Source organism: Anomaloglossus baeobatrachus, chromosome 5 (assembly GCF_048569485.1).
Source record: "Anomaloglossus baeobatrachus isolate aAnoBae1 chromosome 5, aAnoBae1.hap1, whole genome shotgun sequence".
Taxonomy (NCBI): Eukaryota; Metazoa; Chordata; class Amphibia; order Anura; family Aromobatidae; genus Anomaloglossus; species Anomaloglossus baeobatrachus.
In genome coordinates, this window is record NC_134357.1 from 584,992,607 (window position 1) to 585,012,606 (window position 20,000).

The window sequence follows — 20,000 nt, forward strand, 5'->3', positions numbered from 1 at the left end:
TCCACATTACACTACAAGCGCAGAGGAGAAAGGTCTTACATGTTCATGGACACCGGTGGTTGCTCCCTGTTTATCCGGATTTGGCTGGTGACCCCGAGGGCAGCCTTCTGAAAGAACTGTGAGTAAAAGTTATGGACCCACAGCTGCCTCGGCTTGTTATTACCATCGACCCGCACTTTGGCGCCAACGGCCCCTTTCCCCGGTTGCCGTCCTCCCCGTGGCTTGCTTCCCCTGTGGGGAGCTGGACTACCTGAGCTGCGTGAACACCAGCCCCGGAGGAGAGCAACATCTCGCAGCGGTGGCCGATTCCTGGCCGTGCACCATGGGTGGTGCTGGAAAGCAAGCCCCGTCCTCATCCAACACCGACCTGGAAGAGGAGAAAGTCACAGGAGGGGTCGGCGGCCGAGACCCCCCAGTTACCACTGCAACAGGTGACACGCTTCCCAGGGACCCTTCGCCCTCTTTCCATCCCCCCTTTTATACCGGACTCCTTGCACCAGTTTGCTTGTCTTTTCATGTAGTCGATGAGAACACAGAGCCAGGTCAGGCCAGTCACAGCAGAAACCTCAAACACCACTGGCCCGGTGACTAGTAACCTCTTAGGGCCCCCGTGGGGCGCTACAATACACACAGAGGGATCTATTTCACGTGATTATTATAGATTATATAGTCATTACACACAGAGGGATCTATTCCTATATATTAGATAGATTCCCTCTGTGTGTAATGACTCTATTTCATGTGCTTATTATATACACTGCAAAAAAAAAAAAAAAAAAGAAGGGGAACACTTAACCAACCGAATATAACTCAAGTAAATCAAACTTCTGTGAAATGAAACTGTCCACTTAGGAAGCACTGATTGACAATCAATGTCACATGCTGTTGTGCAAATGGAATAGACATCAGATGGAAATTATTGGCAATTATCAGGACACACAATAAAGGAGTGCCTTGATAAAGGACCACAGACCACATCTCAGACAATGCTTTCTGGCTGGTGTTTTGGTCACTTTTGGATGTTGGTTGTGCTCTTACACTCGTGCGGTAGCATGAGACGGACTCTACCACCCACACAAGTGGCACAGGTAGTGCAGCTCATCCAGGATGGCACATCAATGCGAGCTGTGGCAAGGTTTGCTGTGTATGTCAGAGTAGTGTCCAGAGGATGGAGGCGCTACCAGGAGACAGGCAAGTACACCAGGAGACGTGGAGGGGGCAGTAGGAGGGCAACAAACCAGCAGGACCGCTACCTCCGCCTTTGTGCAAGGAGGGACAGGAGGAGCACTGCCAGAGCCCTGCAAAATGACCTCCAACAAGCCACAAATGTGCATGTGTCTGCACAAAGGGTTAGAAATCGACTCCATGAGGATGGCATGAGGGCCCGACGTCCACAAATGGGGGTTGTGCTCACTGACAAACACCGTGAAGGATGCTTGGCATTTGCCACAGGACACCAGGATTGGCAAATTCACCACTGGTGCCCTGTGCTCTTCAGAGATGAAAGCAGGTTCACACTGAGCACATGTCACAGATGTGACAGAGTCTGGAGACGCCGTGGAGAGCAATCTGCTGCTTGCAACATCCTTCAGCATGACTGGTTTGGCAGTGAGTCAGTAATGGAGTGGGGTGGCATTTCTTTGGAGGGCCGCACAGCCCTCCATGTGCTCACCAGAGGTAGCCTGACTGCCATTAGTTACTGAGATGAGATCCTCTTGTGAGACCATATGCTGGTGCAGTGGCCATGGGTTCCTCCTAATGCAGTACAATTCCAGACCTCATGTGGCTGTAGTGTGTCAGCAGTTCCTGCAAGATGAAGGCATTGAAGCTATGGACTGGCCCACCCGTTCCCCAGACCTGAATCCGATTGAGCACACCTGGGACATCATGTCTCGCTCCATCCACCAACGTCACGTTGCAGCACAGACTGTCCAGGAGTTGGCGGAAGCTTTAGTCCAGGTCTGGGAGAAAATCCCTCAGGAGACCATCCGCAACCTCATCAGGAGCATGCCCAGGCATTGTAGGGAAATCCTACAGGCACATGGGGGCCACACACAATATTGACCCTCATTTGGACTTGTTTCCACTTTAATTTTGTGTGTGTCTTAAAATCTGGGCCTTAATTGCTTAAAACATTTGATTTCCATTGATGAGCAACAGTCCCGTTCTTTTTCTCATTGGCCCAGGTAAGACGCTTCTGGTATTCTCTATTGGTCATGAGTGGCTTGACACAAGGAATTCGACAGTTGCCGCCCAGGTCCTGGATATGTCTGTGTGTGGTGGCTCTTGAAGCACTGACTCCAGCAGCAGTCCAATCCTCGAGAATCTCCCTCAAATTTTTGAATGGCCTTTTCTTAACAATCCTATCAAGGCTGCGGTTATCCCGGTTGCTTGTGCACATATATCTACCCTACTTCTTCCTTCCACTCAACTTTCTATTAATATGCTTGGATAAAGCGCTCTGTGAACAATTGAGTGAATTAAACATTGACAAATCCCCAGGGCCAGATGGCATTCATCCAAGAATATTGAGGCAATTGAGCTCCGTAATTGACAGACCGCTGTATCTCATCTTTTTAGACTCACTTGTAACAGGATTGGTGCCTCAGGATTGGAGGATTGCTGATGTGGTACCGATATTTAAGAAAGGTAAGAGGGTAGAGCCAGGCAACTACCGTCCAGTAAGCCTGATATCAGTAGTATGCAAAGTTTTTGAGAGCATTTTAAGGGATGACATGCAAAAATATATTGCAGAAAATAATATGATAACTGACAGACAGCATGGATTCATGAAAGATAAGTCGTGTCTAACCGACCTGTTGGGGTTCTATGAGGAGGTAAGTGCAAATCTGGATATTGGCAATGCAGCTGATGTGATTTATTTGGACTTTGCAAAGACATTTGATACTGTACCACATAATAGCCTTATACTAAAGCTCCAGAAGCAAGGACTAGGGGAAACTATATGCAACTGGGTAAGGAATTGGCTAAAAGATAGGAAACAAAGAGTAGTCATAAATGGTACATTCTCTAAATGGCCTATAGTCAGCAGTGGGGTGCCGCAGGGATCTGTGCTAGGACCGATTCTTTTTAATCTCTTTATTAATGACCTTGTGGATGGGATTGATAGTTAAGTGTCAGTCTTTGCTGATGACACCAAACTATGTAGAAAATTAAAAACTGACCTTGATAGTACAATATTACAAAAAGATCTGGATAAGATGTTAGAATGGGCAGATACTTGGCAAATGAGATTTAATGTTGAGAAATGTAAAGTAATGCACCTAGGACGGAGTAATCCTATAACTGCGTATACATTAAATGGAAGTAAACTCAGGAATACAGAACAGAATGACTTGGGTATTCTCATTACAAATAAGCTGAGCAACAGCACTCAATGTCAGGCAGCAGCTGCTAAAGCAAACAAGATTCTAGGGTGTATAAAAAGAGAGATTAGATCCCGTGATCCCAACGTATTGTTACCCCTCTATAAATCTCTTGTAAGGCCACATCTGGAATACGGGATCCAGTTTAGGGCTCCACATTTTAAAAAGGACATTCAGAAGTTAGAGTCAGTTCAAAGGCGGGCAACTAGACTATTACAAGTAATGGAAGGCCTCCCATATGATGAGAGGTTGAAAAAGTTAGATATGTTTAGCTTAGAAAAAAGACGTCTCAGAGGAGATCTCATTTATATGTATAAATACATGTGTGGTCAATATAAAGGACTGGCACATGACTTATTTCTTCCAAAGACAATACTAAGGACCAGGGGGCACTCACTGCGAGTGGAAGAAAAGAGATTCCAACAGCTAAATAGGAAAGGGTTCTTTACAGTTAGAGCGGTCAGACTGTGGAATGCCCTACCACAAGAGGTAGTAATGGCTGATACTATAACAGCTTTTATATCAGGGCTGGATGATTTCCTCAGTACACAACATTGTTGGTAATAAATGACTTAGTGACTAAATGTAGAACTGGTGGAGGAAGGGGAACTAGATGGACTACATACATAGTGATGCCCCACATCAAACTCAGGTCACTCCAGTCGGGCCAAAATAGGTTTTCAGCATGAGAACTGGCATCAAAGTGAGCAAATAGACAATTCACCCAGATTTAAATAAGTAACTGTGTTTTTTACAGTTCACTTCCGGCTGATGTAAATGGTTTTCTGGCAATAATTAGTAATCATAAAGGGAAAGCCGCCATTATTTTCGGATTTTAGTCTATGCACAAATTATTATAGTTTTACCTATATAGATCAGTGACCCAAGGCCAATTAACCGTTTCCATAACGCTCTTCGTTGCCACATTGTTGCTCATTTTTGAGCCAGTTTTATCATTGTTGTTGGTGTTTTTAAGTGTATTCACATCCGGGCTCCGCACTGCAGGGGATTATATTGTTATCATTTTTTATTTATGTTGCTAAAAAACGTTAAAAAAAAATGCCGAATAAGAAACCAACTTCAGCCTCGTCATAAAAGCAAACAAACAATAAAGTGATGACAATAACATGAAAATGAAGCCGAGCAAATCACAAAAAAAGACAAAAAAATTACTTGAACATCCGAACAAGGAAAAATATTTTCACAGATCTTTAACCCCTTTACGACAGCCTTATGGATTAAAACGGCGGCAGAAAAGGGGAACGTATTCTGATCCGCAGTTTTAAAATGACAGCAAGAAAAAAAAAAAAAAGTGTATAGCGTCAGAAAATCTCCGGGGTTTCAGCTACCGAGGGCAGCCGAGCAGCCTGGAGATCACGATTCGGGCCCTTAAAAAATGATTTATCTCCCACTTGGAATGAACAAACATGTCAGATGGGAGATAAATCAGGGCAATGGGAAGAGCTGGTGTGAAGAGCAAGGATTAGCGCATCTAATGGATGCGGCCTGCTATTTCTAGTCTGGGAAGGGTCAAATAACCATGGTTCTTCCCATCCTGAGAATACCAGACCACGGCTGTGCACTTTACCTTGGCTGGAAATCCAATTTGGGGGGACCCCACTTTTTTTTTTTAATTATTTATATTTTTTTAATTATTTATAAATAATTAAAAAAAAACAGCATGGGGAGACCTCCATTTTGGATTACCAGTCAAGGTGAAGCAACTAGTTGTGGTCTGCAGCTATCTGCTTTACCCTACCTAGTTGTTTTTTTTTTTTTAATTATTTTTTTTTTGGGGGGGGGGGCTAAATACAAGGCTAAACACCCTTTAGTACCACATGAAAGTTACTAAAGGGTGCTAGCTTAAAATATGCAGGGGGGGGGGGGGGGTTGGACATTATATATGTGTATGATATCTATTTATCTAGCCATCTATTCATCCATCCATCTAGCCTAGCTTTTAAGGCTGTGTGCCCACGATCAAGATTTGCAGTGGTTTAGACGCAGAGTGTTTTGACTGCGATGTTGTGCAGTACAAGTGGAGTGGCGGGATGTTTAGAAATCTCCTACCCATTGTGCTTCTTTTCTCTGCAGCATTATCTGACCAGCGGCGCGGCTTCCTGAGACGCGGGATGTCGGTTTATGCTGTGGAGATGAGAGTGTTCTTCATAGGAAGAATAAAGTCAACGCGGCCTGAACACAGATCATGGGCACGGGCAGCTGGATTCTCATGTGGATAACAGTCGCATCTCCGCAAGAAGGCTGACCCTGTGTACTAGACGCCGTGTCATTGGATCGTGGCCATATAGCCTAAACGTGAGAAATGTCACTACAGCAACATTTTTGTGAAGTATCTGTGGATTCAAAATTCTCACTATACCCCTGAATAAAATCCTTGAGTGGTCTAGTGCCCAAAATGGGGTCACTTGTGGGGGTTTCTGCTGTATAGGTACCTTAGCAGCCCTGCAAATGTGAAATTTATTTCAACTTTTCCAAAATTCAAATGGTTCTCCTTCCGTTCAGAGCCTTCTGGTTTCTTCAAACAGTGTTTTTTGGCCGCATGTGGGGTATCACTGAGCTCATAAAAATTTGGATAACTAACTGTGGGGTCCACTTTTTGGTGTTTACTCTTGAAAAAGTGAGAAATTTGGTGCTAAAGCAACCTTTTTATTAAAAAAAAAATGAAAATTTTTAAGATGACCCAAGGTTATCAAATTCTGTGAAGTACCTGTGGGTTCACAATGCTCACTATACCACTGGATAAAATCCTTAAGGGGTCTGGTTTCCATAATGGGGTCACTTGTGGGGGAGCTCCACTGTTTAGGCACCTCAGGGGCTCTCCAAACGCAACATGGCTTACGCTAATGACTCCAGCCAATTTTGCAGTCAAATGGCGCTCGTTCCCTTCCAAGCCCTGCCGTGCGCCCAAACAGTTGATTTCCACCCCATATGAGGTATCTGCGAACTCGGGATAAATTGCACAATAAATTGTATGGTGCATTTTTTCCTGTTACCCTTGTGAATAAAAGCTATCTGGTTGAAGTAACAATTTTGTTGTAAAAATGTATTTTTTTTTTAATTGTTTTTTTTTTTATTTTCATGGCTCAATGTTATAAAATTCTGTGAAGCCTCCGGGGGTTCCAGGTGCTCACCAAATATCTAGATAAAATCCTTGATGGGTCTAGTATCCAGAATGAGGTCACTTGTGGGGGTTTCCGCTGTTTAGGTACCTTAGGGGCCCGGCAAATGCTACATGGTGCCCGCAATCTTTTTCAGCCAAATTTGTGCTCCACAATTCCCATATTGCTCCTTCTGTTCGGGCTCCTCCCACTTGACTAAATAGAGGTTTCTGACCACATGTGGGGAATCACCACGCTCAGGAGAAACTGGGGAACAAACCGTGGGGTCCACTTTTTGGCGTTACCTCTCAAAACCTGTCAGAGTAACACTGGTCAAAATTGGAAAAAATGGCAGAGTCATGAAGTACAAAACTGGCTCCGTCCTTAAGGGGTTAAACTGAATGTAAATGAGCCGGTCAGGATTAGCGGAAAACTGGTCCTGAACTGGTTAAAGTTAAAAATAGTCAACAAATGAAGGGGTTAATGATAATGATGACCCCAAAATAACAGAGACCCTTCACCTACCTCCACCTGCAGAGCCGCACACTAGATATATAATAACCTGCACCTACCTCCACCTGCAGAGCCGCACACTAGATATATAATACCCTGCACCTACCTCCACCTGCAGAGCCGCACACTAGATATATAATACCCTGCATCTACCTCCACCTGCAGAGCCGCACACTAGATATATAATACCCTGCACCTACCTCCACCTGCAGAGCCGCACACTAGATATATAATACCCTGCACCTACCTCCACCTGCAGAGCCGCACACTAGATATATAATAACCTGCACCTACCTCCACCTGCAGAGCCGCACACAGATATATAATAACCTGCACCTACCTCCACCTGCAGAGCCGCACACAGATATATAATAACCTGCACCTACCTCCACCTGCAGAGCCGCACACTAGATATATAATAACCTGCACCTACCTCCACCTGCAGAGCCGCACACTAGATATATAATAACCTGCACCTACCTCCACCTGCAGAGCCGCACACTAGATATATAATACCCTGCACCTACCTCCACCTGCAGAGCCGCACACTAGATATATAATACCCTGCACCTACCTCCACCTGCAGAGCCGCACACAGATATATAATATCCTGCACCTACCTCCACCTGCAGAGCCGCACACAGATATATAATACCCTGCACCTACCTCCACCTGCAGAGCCGCACACAGATATATAATACCCTGCACCTACCTCCACCTGCAGAGCCGCACACAGATATATAATACCCTGCACCTACCTCCACCTGCAGAGCCGCACACAGATATATAATACCCTGCACCTACCTCCACCTGCAGAGCCGCACACTAGATATATAATAACCTGCACCTACCTCCACCTGCAGAGCCGCACACTAGATATATAATACCCTGCACCTACCTCCACCTGCAGAGCCGCACACTAGATATATAATACCCTGCACCTGCCTCCACCTGCAGAGCCGCACACTAGATATATAATACCCTGCACCTACCTCCACCTGCAGAGCCGCACACTAGATATATAATACCCTGCACCTACCTCCACCTGCAGAGCCGCACACTAGATATATAATACCCTGCACCTACCTCCACCTGCAGAGCCGCACACTAGATATATAATACCCTGCACCTACCTCCACCTGCAGAGCCGCACACTAGATATATAATACCCTGCACCTGCCTCCACCTGCAGAGCCGCACACAGATATATAATACCCTGCACCTACCTCCACCTGCAGAACCGCACACTAGATATATAATACCCTGCACCTACCTCCACCTGCAGAGCCGCACACAGATATATAATAACCTGCACCTACCTCCACCTGCAGAGCCGCACACAGATATATAATAACCTGCACCTACCTCCACCTGCAGAGCCGCACACAGATATATAATAACCTGCACCTACCTCCACCTGCAGAGCCGCACACTAGATATATAATACCCTGCACCTACCTCCACCTGCAGAGCCGCACACAGATATATAATACCCTGCACCTACCTCCACCTGCAGAGCCGCACACAGATATATAATACCCTGCACCTACCTCCACCTGCAGAGCCGCACACTAGATATATAATACCCTGCACCTACCTCCACCTGCAGAGCCGCACACAGATATATAATACCCTGCACCTACCTCCACCTGCAGAGCCGCACACTAGATATATAATAACCTGCACCTACCTCCACCTGCAGAGCCGCACACTAGATATATAATAACCTGCACCTACCTCCTCCTGCAGAGCCGCACACTAGATATATAATAACCTGCACCTACCTCCTCCTGCAGAGCCGCACACTAGATATATAATACCCTGCACCTACCTCCACCTGCAGAGCCGCACACAGATATATAATACCCTGCACCTACCTCCACCTGCAGAGCCACACACTAGATATATAATATCCTGCACCTACCTCCACCTGCAGAGCCGCACACTAGATATATAATACCCTGCACCTACCTCCTCCTGCAGAGCCGCACACTAGATATATAATACCCTGCACCTACCTCCACCTGCAGAGCCGCACACTAGATATATAATAACCTGCACCTACCTCCACCTGCAGAGCCGCACACTAGATATATAATAACCTGCACCTACCTCCACCTGCAGAGCCGCACACAGATATATAATACCCTGCACCTACCTCCACCTGCAGAGCCGCACACTAGATATATAATACCCTGCACCTACCTCCACCTGCAGAGCCGCACACTAGATATATAATACCCTGCACCTACCTCCTCCTGCAGAGCCGCACACTAGATATATAATAACCTGCACCTACCTCCACCTGCAGAGCCGCACACTAGATATATAATAACCTGCACCTACCTCCACCTGCAGAGCCGCACACTAGATATATAATACCCTGCACCTACCTCCACCTGCAGAGCCGCACACTAGATATATAATACCCTGCACCTACCTCCACCTGCAGAGCCGCACACTAGATATATAATACCCTGCACCTACCTCCACCTGCAGAGCCGCACACTAGATATATAATACCCTGCACCTACCTCCACCTGCAGAGCCGCACACTAGATATATAATACCCTGCACCTACCTCCACCTGCAGAGCCGCACACTAGATATATAATAACCTGCACCTACCTCCACCTGCAGAGCCGCACACAGATATATAATACCCTGCACCTACCTCCACCTGCAGAGCCGCACACTAGATATATAATACCCTGCACCTACCTCCACCTGCAGAGCCGCACACTAGATATATAATACCCTGCACCTACCTCCACCTGCAGAGCCGCACACAGATATATAATACCCTGCACCTACCTCCACCTGCAGAGCCGCACACTAGATATATAATACCCTGCACCTACCTCCACCTGCAGAGCCGCACACTAGATATATAATACCCTGCACCTACCTCCACCTGCAGAGCCGCACACTAGATATATAATACCCTGCACCTACCTCCACCTGCAGAGCCGCACACTAGATATATAATACCCTGCACCTACCTCCACCTGCAGAGCCGCACACTAGATATATGGCTGCTCTGTGCTTACAGGACCTGTGATGATGTCACATGGAGGGGAGGAGTCAGGGGTCACATGATCAGCTCCTCAGTGTATGCAGGGCTCTGCTGTGCTGGTTGTCATGGTGCTGGATGAGGGGAAGTTTATGTGTGGGGTCAGGAGGGGTTTACAGTGTGGATGTAGCAGAGCCGTGTGTGTACGAGGTGTACGGAGCGGAGCCGTGTGTGTACGAGGTGTACGGAGCGGAGCCGTGTGTGTATGAGGTGTACGGAGCAGAGCCGTGTGTGTACGAGGTGTACGGAGCGGAGCTGTGTGTGTACGAGGTGTACGGAGCGGAGCCGTGTGTGTACGAGGTGTACGGAGCGGAGCCGTGTGTGTACGAGGTGTACGGAGCGGAGCCGTGTGTGTGCGAGGTGTACGGAGCAGAGCCGTGCGTGTACGAGGTGTACGGAGCGGAGCCGTGTGTGTACGAGGTGTACGGAGCAGAGCCGTGTGTGTACGAGGTGTACGGAGCAGAGCCGTGTGTGTACGAGGTGTATGGATCGGAGCTGTGATGTGTGCAGAGCGGAGCCGTGTGTGTATATAACATGCGCAGAGTGGAGCCATGTGTATATGACGTGTATGGAGCGGAGCCGTGTGTATATGACGTGTATGGAGCGGAGCCGTATGTATATGATGTGTATGGAGCGGAGCCGTGTGTATATGACGTGTATGGAGCGGAGCCGTATGTATATGATGTGTATGGAGCGGAGCCGTGTGTATATGACGTGTATGGAGCGGAGCCGTGTATATATGACGTGTATGGAGCGGAGCCGTGTATATATGACGTGTATGGAGCGGAGCCGTGTGTATATGATGTGATTGGAGCGGAGCCGTGTGTATATGACGTGTATGGAGCGGAGCCGTGTGTATATGACGTGTATGGAGCGGAGCCGTGTGTATATGACGTGTATGGAGCGGAGCCGTGTGTATATGACGTGTATTGAGCGGAGCCGTGTGTATATGAAGTGTATGGAGCGGAGCCGTGTGTATATGACGTGTATGGAGTTGAGCTGTGTGTATATGACGTGTATGGAGTAGAGCCGTGTGTATATGACGTGTATGGAGCGGAGCTGTGTGTATATGACGTGTATGGAGTTGAGCCGTGTGTATATGACGTGTATGGAGTAGAGCCGTGTGTATATGACGTGTACGGAGCGGAGCCGTGTGTGTACGAGGTGTACGGAGCAGAGCCGTGTGTATATGATGTGTAAGGAGCAGAGCCGTGTGTGTACGAGGTGTTCCCATTTTTAGTTGTATATATAAGTGTTGTCAGGGGCTCATAAAGTGCGGCACTGGAAGCCACAAACAAACACGTAGCAGAGGTCTTGGAAGACTGTGTCGGTAAAATGTCTTATTTATCAATCAAGGAAGCCGGAGACATCTGCTCTCATTGAATACTTTATTCTCATATGTGAGGAGACATCTCAAAATCACCTTCAAGGATCAATAAGTGAGAAGGTGAATTTCATCTACTTTTATAATAATACACTCAAAGAAAGGAAAAAGCTACAAAAAAATGTCACACATTTCATATGTCTGATACTTTCCAAGGCCACCAGATAAGGAATTTGTTTTTCCCTCAATCTATTTTCAAAACGTACATGGCTTAGCTTTGGATAAATCACTTTAGACTTCTACTATTTGTTCGCAGAAGGAAAAGATACATAAATCTGTAGATATAATAATGAAAACAGACAATTAGAAATATTTAGAATATTCAGCTATTAAAAGCAGACAGACAGGAGATGTCCTGAAGACTGTATATAAAGCCGCATGCAGACAGGTAACTGAGGTACTGAAAGCCACAGGTAACCAGGAGACCGCAGAAAGGTAGCAAAGGTACCAGACGCCGCAGGCAGACAGGAGACATCATGGAGACTGCAGGAAGGTAGCTGAAGTACTAGAAGCCGCAGGCAACCCGGAGACATCCTGTAGAACGCAGGAAGGTAGCTGAGGTACCAGGAGCCGCAGGCAGACAGGAGACATCCTGTAGACCGCAGAAAGTTAGCAAAGGTACCGGAAGCCACAGACAGGCAGGAGACATCGTGGAGACCACAGGAAGGTAGCTGAGGTACCAGAAGCCACAGACAGGCAGGAGACATCGTGGAGACCACAGGAAGGTAGCTGAGGTACCAGAAGCTGCAGGCAGACATGAGACATCCTGGAGACTACAGGAAGGCAGCTGAAGTACCAGAAGCTGCAGGCAGACAGGAGACATCGTGGAGACCGCAGGAAGGTAGCTGAACTTCTATAAGCCGCAGGCAGACAGGAGACATTCTGTAGAACGTAGGAAGATAGCTGAGGTACCAGAAACCGCAGGCAGACGTGAGATATCCTGGAGACCACAGACAGGTAGCTAAGGTACCAGAAGCCACAGGCAGACAGGAGACATCCTGGAGATTGCAGGAAGGTAGCTGAGGTACCAGAAGCCGTTGGCAGACAGGAGACATCGTGGAGACTGCAGGAAGGTAGCTGAGGTACCAGAATCTGCAGGCAGACAGAAGTCGTCCTGGAGACTGCAGGAAGGTAGCTGTGCACAGAGAAACAAAGTGAATTCCATTAATTATTATTCCTCATCAAGTAAAATAACAATTGCAGATATTGAAAGTAATTCTTTTTCACCATGTGACATGAAATCACATAGCAATGTTTGTAGATCGCTTTGCTCACACCGCCCTTTTCATCTTTGCCCATACATTTTTACTAGGTTTGAGACCAGGGCTTTATGATGGCCACTCCAAAACATTGGCTTGGTTATCCTTAAGCCACTTTGTAACCAGTTTGGCAGTAAGCGTCTGATCATTGTCCATTTGGAAGACCCATTTCCACACAAGCTTTAAGTTCCTGGCTGATGTTTTGAGATGTTCTTTAGTATTGCCACATAACCTTCTTTCCTCATGATGCCATCTATTTTGCGAAGTGCACCAGTCCCTCCTGCAGCAAAACAACCCCACAACATGATCCTGCCGCCCCCGTGTGTCACAGTTGGGATGTTGTTCTTAGTCTTCAAAGCTTCTCCCTTTTTCCTCCAAATGTAATGATGATCATTATGGCCAAAAAGTTCAATTTTAGTTTCATCAGACCACAGGACGTCTCCAAAAATAAAGGTCTTTGTTTCTGTACGTATTTGCTAACATTAATCTGGCTTTTTTATGTTTCTTTTGGAGTAATGGCTTTTTCCTGGCAGAGTGGCCTTTCAGCCCCTGTTGACACAGTACTCATTTCACTGTGGATAATGATACAATCTTACCAGCTTCCGCCAGCATCTTCACAAGGTCTTTTGCTTTTCTTGTTGGGTTGATATGCACACGTCTGACCAAAGCACATTCATCTCTGGTACACAGAACCCGTCTCCTTCCTGAGCTGTATGAAAGGTTTATTCTGACTTCATGTCAGATAGTGAGAAAAATATGCAGATCTTTTAAAATAGTGTATGTAAACTTCTGGTTTCAACTGTATTAATGGAAACAGAAAAAAATCTCTACCATTTCAGAGAAGTCTTGAAGAAAAACAATCAAAGTAACTGTGGAGACACGGGGCTCAGTGGGTGCTCTCGTCCACTGAATCAGCAGCCTTTAGAAAGACAGCGTGGCTCAGGGCTCATCCCAACTGAACGCCGGCCTCCTTAACCGTGGGAGTAACACTACTCAGACAACACAGGGTGAGGGAACCACAATAATTAGACTTTATTGGATCCCCAAATAATTAACGGCACCTAACTCATAACCAGCAAAACACACAAATGTAACAGGCAACAGAGTCTCACCCTTCCGCTGCTCACCAGGGATTTAGAATGTCCATGCCTCAGAGCTTCCAGGGCCGCTTACTCCAATCCAGCAGCACCCCGCTTTCGGCGGGCACCCACCGAGAAAGGAATAGCGCCAGATTTAGGAAGCTCGCTGAGGTCTGCAAAGTCTGTAACAGGTGACTGAACTGTCCCAACCTGAGTGTCCTCCTTAGGTAGTCCTGGTATGATGATACAATCCTGGCAGCCGGAGTCGAAATCCCTAGGCTGTGGATATGGTCTCCAACCTGAACCGGAGTCCCTAGATTGAAGCAATAAGATATCCTGATCCTCTAGTCAGCTCCAAAGAGCTTAGACTGGATCCATCAGCATCCATCAACAACCAATGGTGGCTTAAAGAAATCCCTTTTATAGCCACAGCCTTCCACTTGGATACACTGCGTCCTCATCGATTGGTTGGACAAGAGCGCCTCTCCCATTGGATGAATCTCAAGCTGCATGGACAATGTTCATCCAAATGATGTCTACAGAAAGACTGAGGGTATACATGTAGTCTGGGAGTCACCGACTAGACAATGGCTACTAAGGTAATCACATTAGCAATACACAACTACAATACAATGATTACTGGAAAAGAGTCTGGAGAAACAATACGTCTGGCTTTCAGTGGCCAACACAATTAAATGAGTCAACAAGAGTCTTGTAGAAACAATGAGGGACTTATCCCCTGTCTATAAACAATCTATCATCCTGTCTGGCTGAATTTTAAGAAACTTTAACCCATAAGAGTCCATGTCGTCACAATAACCATGCAAGGAAACTGCAAAAAAACACAGATCTGGAATCTTCAGACTGTAATCCTGATAATTTAAGTGATTATCAAAGAGAAAATGTTCATTCTAATACGTCAGTTAGAGAATTTCAGAATTCAGAAAATGAAGAGGAGGAAGGAAAGTCAATAAGAAGGATATGAAAAGATCTCCAATACGGAACAAGAAAAAATTTACTTGAATATGAAGGCATTTATGGATAATGTGTCATGAGTGTGTCCCCCTCTGAGGAGACCTCTGGTGAGTCTGGAATCAGAAGGTCACAGCGCTTTATTGTTCACAGGTCTACAACATGATTTGAGTGAATCTACTTTCTTTTAGTGTTGTAGGGGTTAAGGACCCTTTCTTATCTGGCTTAGCCTTTGTAGCCTTAATCTCAGGTGCATCTCTTTTGTGACCACTCCCCTTCGCAATAAAAAGTCATGTGTCTTTACAACTGATGCCGGTTAGAGAGTTTAATTCTATGTCCACCTCTTTGGAAGGAGCCTGCCTCTGAAAGAAGCTGAGGAGTTGTGACAATTGCAGCTTGAAGTGTTTTTTCTTTTTGTGTCCATTTTCCCTCTGCATCCTTTACCTTGTGTTGTATTATTGCAGTGGTGAGACTACTGCTCTCGCCATCCTTCTCACTAGATAAGGTGAGTTCAGGGCACGTGATGACGTCCGAGGGAAGGACCTGTATAGGGATGTTAGGGAGTGTAGGGTACAGATTTAGGCCAGTTGCAGGAGGTGTCCTCTCTCCAAATCATCAGAGCCTTCGTTTTTTACTATTTCTGTTGTTACCCTTGTGTTACGCTGCACGCTGAGTGTCTTTACGCTCTGGCGTGACAATGTTTTGGTTTTAACACCCACAGTCTTAACGGTTGAGCAGATAGAAGTCCTGGACAGGGGCTTAAGTTTTGTCCCTGGCATGTTTTTGCTGAGGATAGAAATGTTTCAGGTCAGAATTACTCTAGTAATATATAACATTTAATGAATTTGAGGGATTTTCCTTCTCTGAACAGAAGCCATTGTAATGCTAAACTACATAGGTGAGGATCGTAATTTGGAAGAATTGGTGGGGGACACCATGATGTAAAACCAAAGGTCTCAAACACTCGTTATTATCCAGTAAAATCTCGCGTACCATCATTACACATGTTCCAGAATATGATAGAAAAGGACCAGTTGTCTCTGCACCGTTATGTCTCCTCCAAATAAAAAAAAAGTACAGTGGAACCTCGCTTAACGAGTAACCCAATTAGCGAGTATTTCGCTTAACGAGCAAAGCTTGCTGTAAATTTGTAACTCAGCTTACGAGCAAACTTTGCTGAACGAGCAAAATACTCACCGCACACAGTTCCGGTTCCGTACATCCACCGCACTCTAACCCGCTCTTGCAGTTCACACAAACACACACAAGCACGCACAAACACACACAAACAAACACACATGCACACACACATATTATGCTCACCTTACCTTCCATTCCATCGCCAGCCTCATGGTTCTTGTAGTTCGCCGGTACAGGATGTGTATCGGCAACCATCGCGACGAGGGAGGAACTTGCTCTGGCAGTGAAAGTTCCTACCTTGTCGCGATGGTTACCCAATACACATCCTGTACCGGCGAACTACAAGAACCATGAGGCTGGTGATGGAACGGAAGGTAAGGTGAGCATAATATGTGTACATTCCGTTCCATTGCCGGTCTCATGGTTCTTGTAGTTCGCGGCTACAGGATGTGTATCGGTAACCATCGCGACGAGGGAGGAACTTGCTGTCAGCCGCAACTCAAAGGCAGCGCGCTGGCCAATCAGAGGCTCTTGCCTTTGACGTCAGCGCTCTGGCAGCGGAAGTTCCCCCCTCGTTGCGATGGTTACCCGATACACATCCTGTACTGGCGAAATGCAAGCTCTAGGAGGCCAGCAATGGAACGGAAGGAAAGGTGAGCATAATATGTGTGTGTGTGCGTGTTTGTGTGTTTGTGTGTGTGTGTGTGTGTTTGTGTGTGTGTGTGCGTATTTGTGTGTGTTTGTACGTGTGTGGAATGGCACAATAGGGGCTCAGGATGGGACATTTAACAAGTTGTGGAAGAAATTGTCTGCAAAGCAATGATTTCCTATAGGAAATCTTGCTTTGCTGAACGAGTAACTTGGTTAATAAGCACACTCCCAGAACGGATTGTTCTCATTAACCAAGGTCCCACTGTATATAATTTTAACAAAAAAATCAATTTAATGCCGATTGTGAAGTAGAAATAACTATTTGGTTATACATAAGTCAGACAAGGCAGGATGAATAGCGCTATTGGATGCCTCTTTATATAAAAAATTAGAATATGACATTTTGGAAAATACTACTACTTACCGTAGATTGCAATCAATCCAGCTGATGTCTGTTCTAAATAGTTATACAATGTGTTGGATGGTGGTTGGTTCTCTTTAAGATTCCTTTCTCTTTTGTTATGCAGAAAGCTTATTTTGTTTTAAATGTAGAAAAAGGATCCAAAGTTGTAATCCCTTAGTGTATGGGGTTGGAGATAATATTCTGATCTTCCTTATGTAGTCATCCCTGTTTTGGATGACTATTCCATCTCTCTTGTTGGCTGATAGTTATTATATCTGAATCTTTGCATAATGATTTTAGGGCAACCTTTTCTTTTTATTTAGGTTATTTTGGGTAGTTGGGAGTGTAATATTTCTGATTTTAATGAAAGCTTCAAGCACCAAGTCGAAGAAAATGTCCAAAAAATGGCCTTGGCTTTCAAGGAGTTAAAAGCTGGATTTTGGAAAAATATCAATATGTAGTCCTGTGTCATATCGAAATGATAAAATCCATAAAGACTCAACAAGACGCCTATGAAGCTGACCCCCTCCTTTGGAAACAGGTAACTAAAGAGTATCTTCTAGCGGATGTGAGACCAATCTCAATTTGAATGCACAAGAATGCAGAAAAGTACAGATTTATGACCGGTAGAGCAGCAGGTGAACAGAAAAATAGCAGATATTCAAATCTTTTGTTTGACTTTATAGAAAATTTGAATTGAGCTTTTATGAACTGCCTCAATATAATAGATAGAAAAGTCATATTTTCAAATTTGTGATAAAGTGGAGAACGCAAAGCATCGTTCCGCATCATTAGGTGAAGGCCGAGGTCCCGCCAAATAGATATTGGCCTGAAAATATGTATGCAATGTCTCCTATCTATGAACAGATAAAATCAGGATAGGAAAGATGATGGTAATATCTCATGCCTGGGACATCCAGGGGTGAAGATATTGTAAAAGTTGTGAATCTCATAATTTTCTAAGACTTAGACACATTCTATAGTTATTTGAAGTCCAGCCCTGTTATGAGTCACCAGAGAGAAGTATGTGTGTGTAACTTGTGTTAATAAAAACTAATGCGATCATTTAATGAAAGGAACATTGCCATATAGGATTGTTCCATTGGAGTCCTTCCCTCCATAAACCTGAAGTAATTTATGTGACCCAGGTTCAGTCATTTTCTTTTGTTATTCCCTTTTATTTTATATAATTGTATATACTGTATTGTTTTTTTCCCCTTTGTAATATCTTTAGTATATTTTTATAAACACTGCCTGCTTTTCAGATTAAATATCTAAAATTAATAGTGTATGGATTCAGGATGTGATTTATAGATTAAGAGGAAGAAAGCTACTTGTACCTTGTGTCCAATCGAGCTGTATAAGCAAAGACCCTGATTCCAGCGATGTGTCACTTAGCTGCTTGCTGAAGTTTTGATAAACATCAGTTTTATTTTAACAGTTGCCAGAAACCTAATTCTAAGATATTGGAAGAAAACTAGAATCCCGTCATGGGAGGAATTTATTGCAGAGTGTAACGAGATTCTCAGGATGGAGACCTAGATAAGTCAGACACTCAGTAACAAGGACAAAGGTGATGTCATGTGGGCTCCATAGATTATGTTCAGGGACTCGTCGGATATGGGTCTATGGATTCACGGGAGGCAAGTATGCGGGTGATCTTCCATTAATTCTCTTATCTCTCTACCTGGAAGGCTAACCTTGAAAATGTGGTTCTGTTGTAGGAGGGCGCATCCAGTCAGGTGGGAACCCTTTGTACCTTTCCGCTTTCACCTTACTCTCCCACATATCTGTTGTCTTTACTGTCGCTATTCCTTCTCCCACCTCTTTTTCTTTATCTCTTTATTTTTCAACTCGTTCTTCCTATCCTATGTAAATACGAATTGTACTTATTATTTTTAATTGCCAGTGGCGCAGATGTAGACACAGAACTGTGATTCACAGCGCGCAGGCTAAAGGTATATATCCCAAGCTAGCTGCTAAAGAAATAGTTTGATTTTCTTCTACTATTCTAATAAAACTATTTTTTATTAAAATCGAAGTTTATCTGCTTAGGATCTACCAGTGCTCGAAATTCTGTTGTGAATAACCTCACCCACACCACTGATTTGCAGCTGTGTACAATGGGCATTGACAGAAAGCTGCCAATCAGTGGTAGGGCGGGATTATACAGAGCTAATGGAGATAGAGGATACATGGCCGCATGTTTACTAGTTCTCTAGTAATAATCCCCCAGTGGTAATACAGTGATTTTATCAAAACTACAGCAAGCAGCTCAGTAAGTGACACGTCATTGGAATAAGAGTCACTGTCCTTATATTATTCTGATATTTAATTATGAGGTAAACACTTAGTGACAGAACCCCATTAATTCAGAAAATCCCAGCATAGGTATCATAAATGTTACTTTCTCGTCACCATCTCTGAGTTAAGCCAAATTTTTGAGACTTTTCGAAGCTTGTGTGACAATATTTTGGCATAAAAGTGTTGCTGAATTGGGACCAGAGTTGTTAGGAATCATTGACCAAGAAGGATCAGAAAAAGGACAAAAAACTTGGAAACCCAGAATGTACCAGAGTGATTGGAATTTCAGCGAACTGCAGACCTCACACTGACACACAACTCGAAGCAGTCGTGGGACATGCCTACAAGGACCTGGTTGCCTCGACACAGCTGGAGAACTAATTATTCCTACAGAGAGATATAGAAGAAAAGCTAATCTGCCTCACAGCAGTCCCCAAAGATATAGATAGCCCCCCACATATAAAAGGTTATGGTGATGTAGGAAAACACAACACATAGGTAGAAAACAGATTCAGCAGGGATGAGGCCCAAACTATCTAAATAGGAAAGGACAGAAAAGAGCACTGTCTGCAGCCGTGCAATACCCTAGAAAAATAACCAACACGCCTGATATGTAAAAATACTGAGTCCACACGGACTCTGCCCCCACTATATCAGTACTCTGGTGTTACTGGGATCCAAACAAAACACTAATATAGAGGAGGGACTGAAAGTAGT

At 44.9% G+C, this 20,000-nt stretch overlaps 1 protein-coding gene across 1 annotated transcript in view; it reads right to left on the bottom strand.

Annotated features, from left to right (window-relative positions):
• The window catches only part of LOC142313143 (uncharacterized), a 135,943-nt gene that overhangs the window by 8,715 nt on the left and 107,228 nt on the right, over positions 1–20,000 (bottom strand). Inside the window, exon 10 of the mRNA XM_075352131.1 lies at positions 15,230–15,328. Coding sequence (XP_075208246.1) covers positions 15,230–15,328 — 99 coding nt within the window. The remainder of the gene's footprint in view (positions 1–15,229; positions 15,329–20,000) is intronic.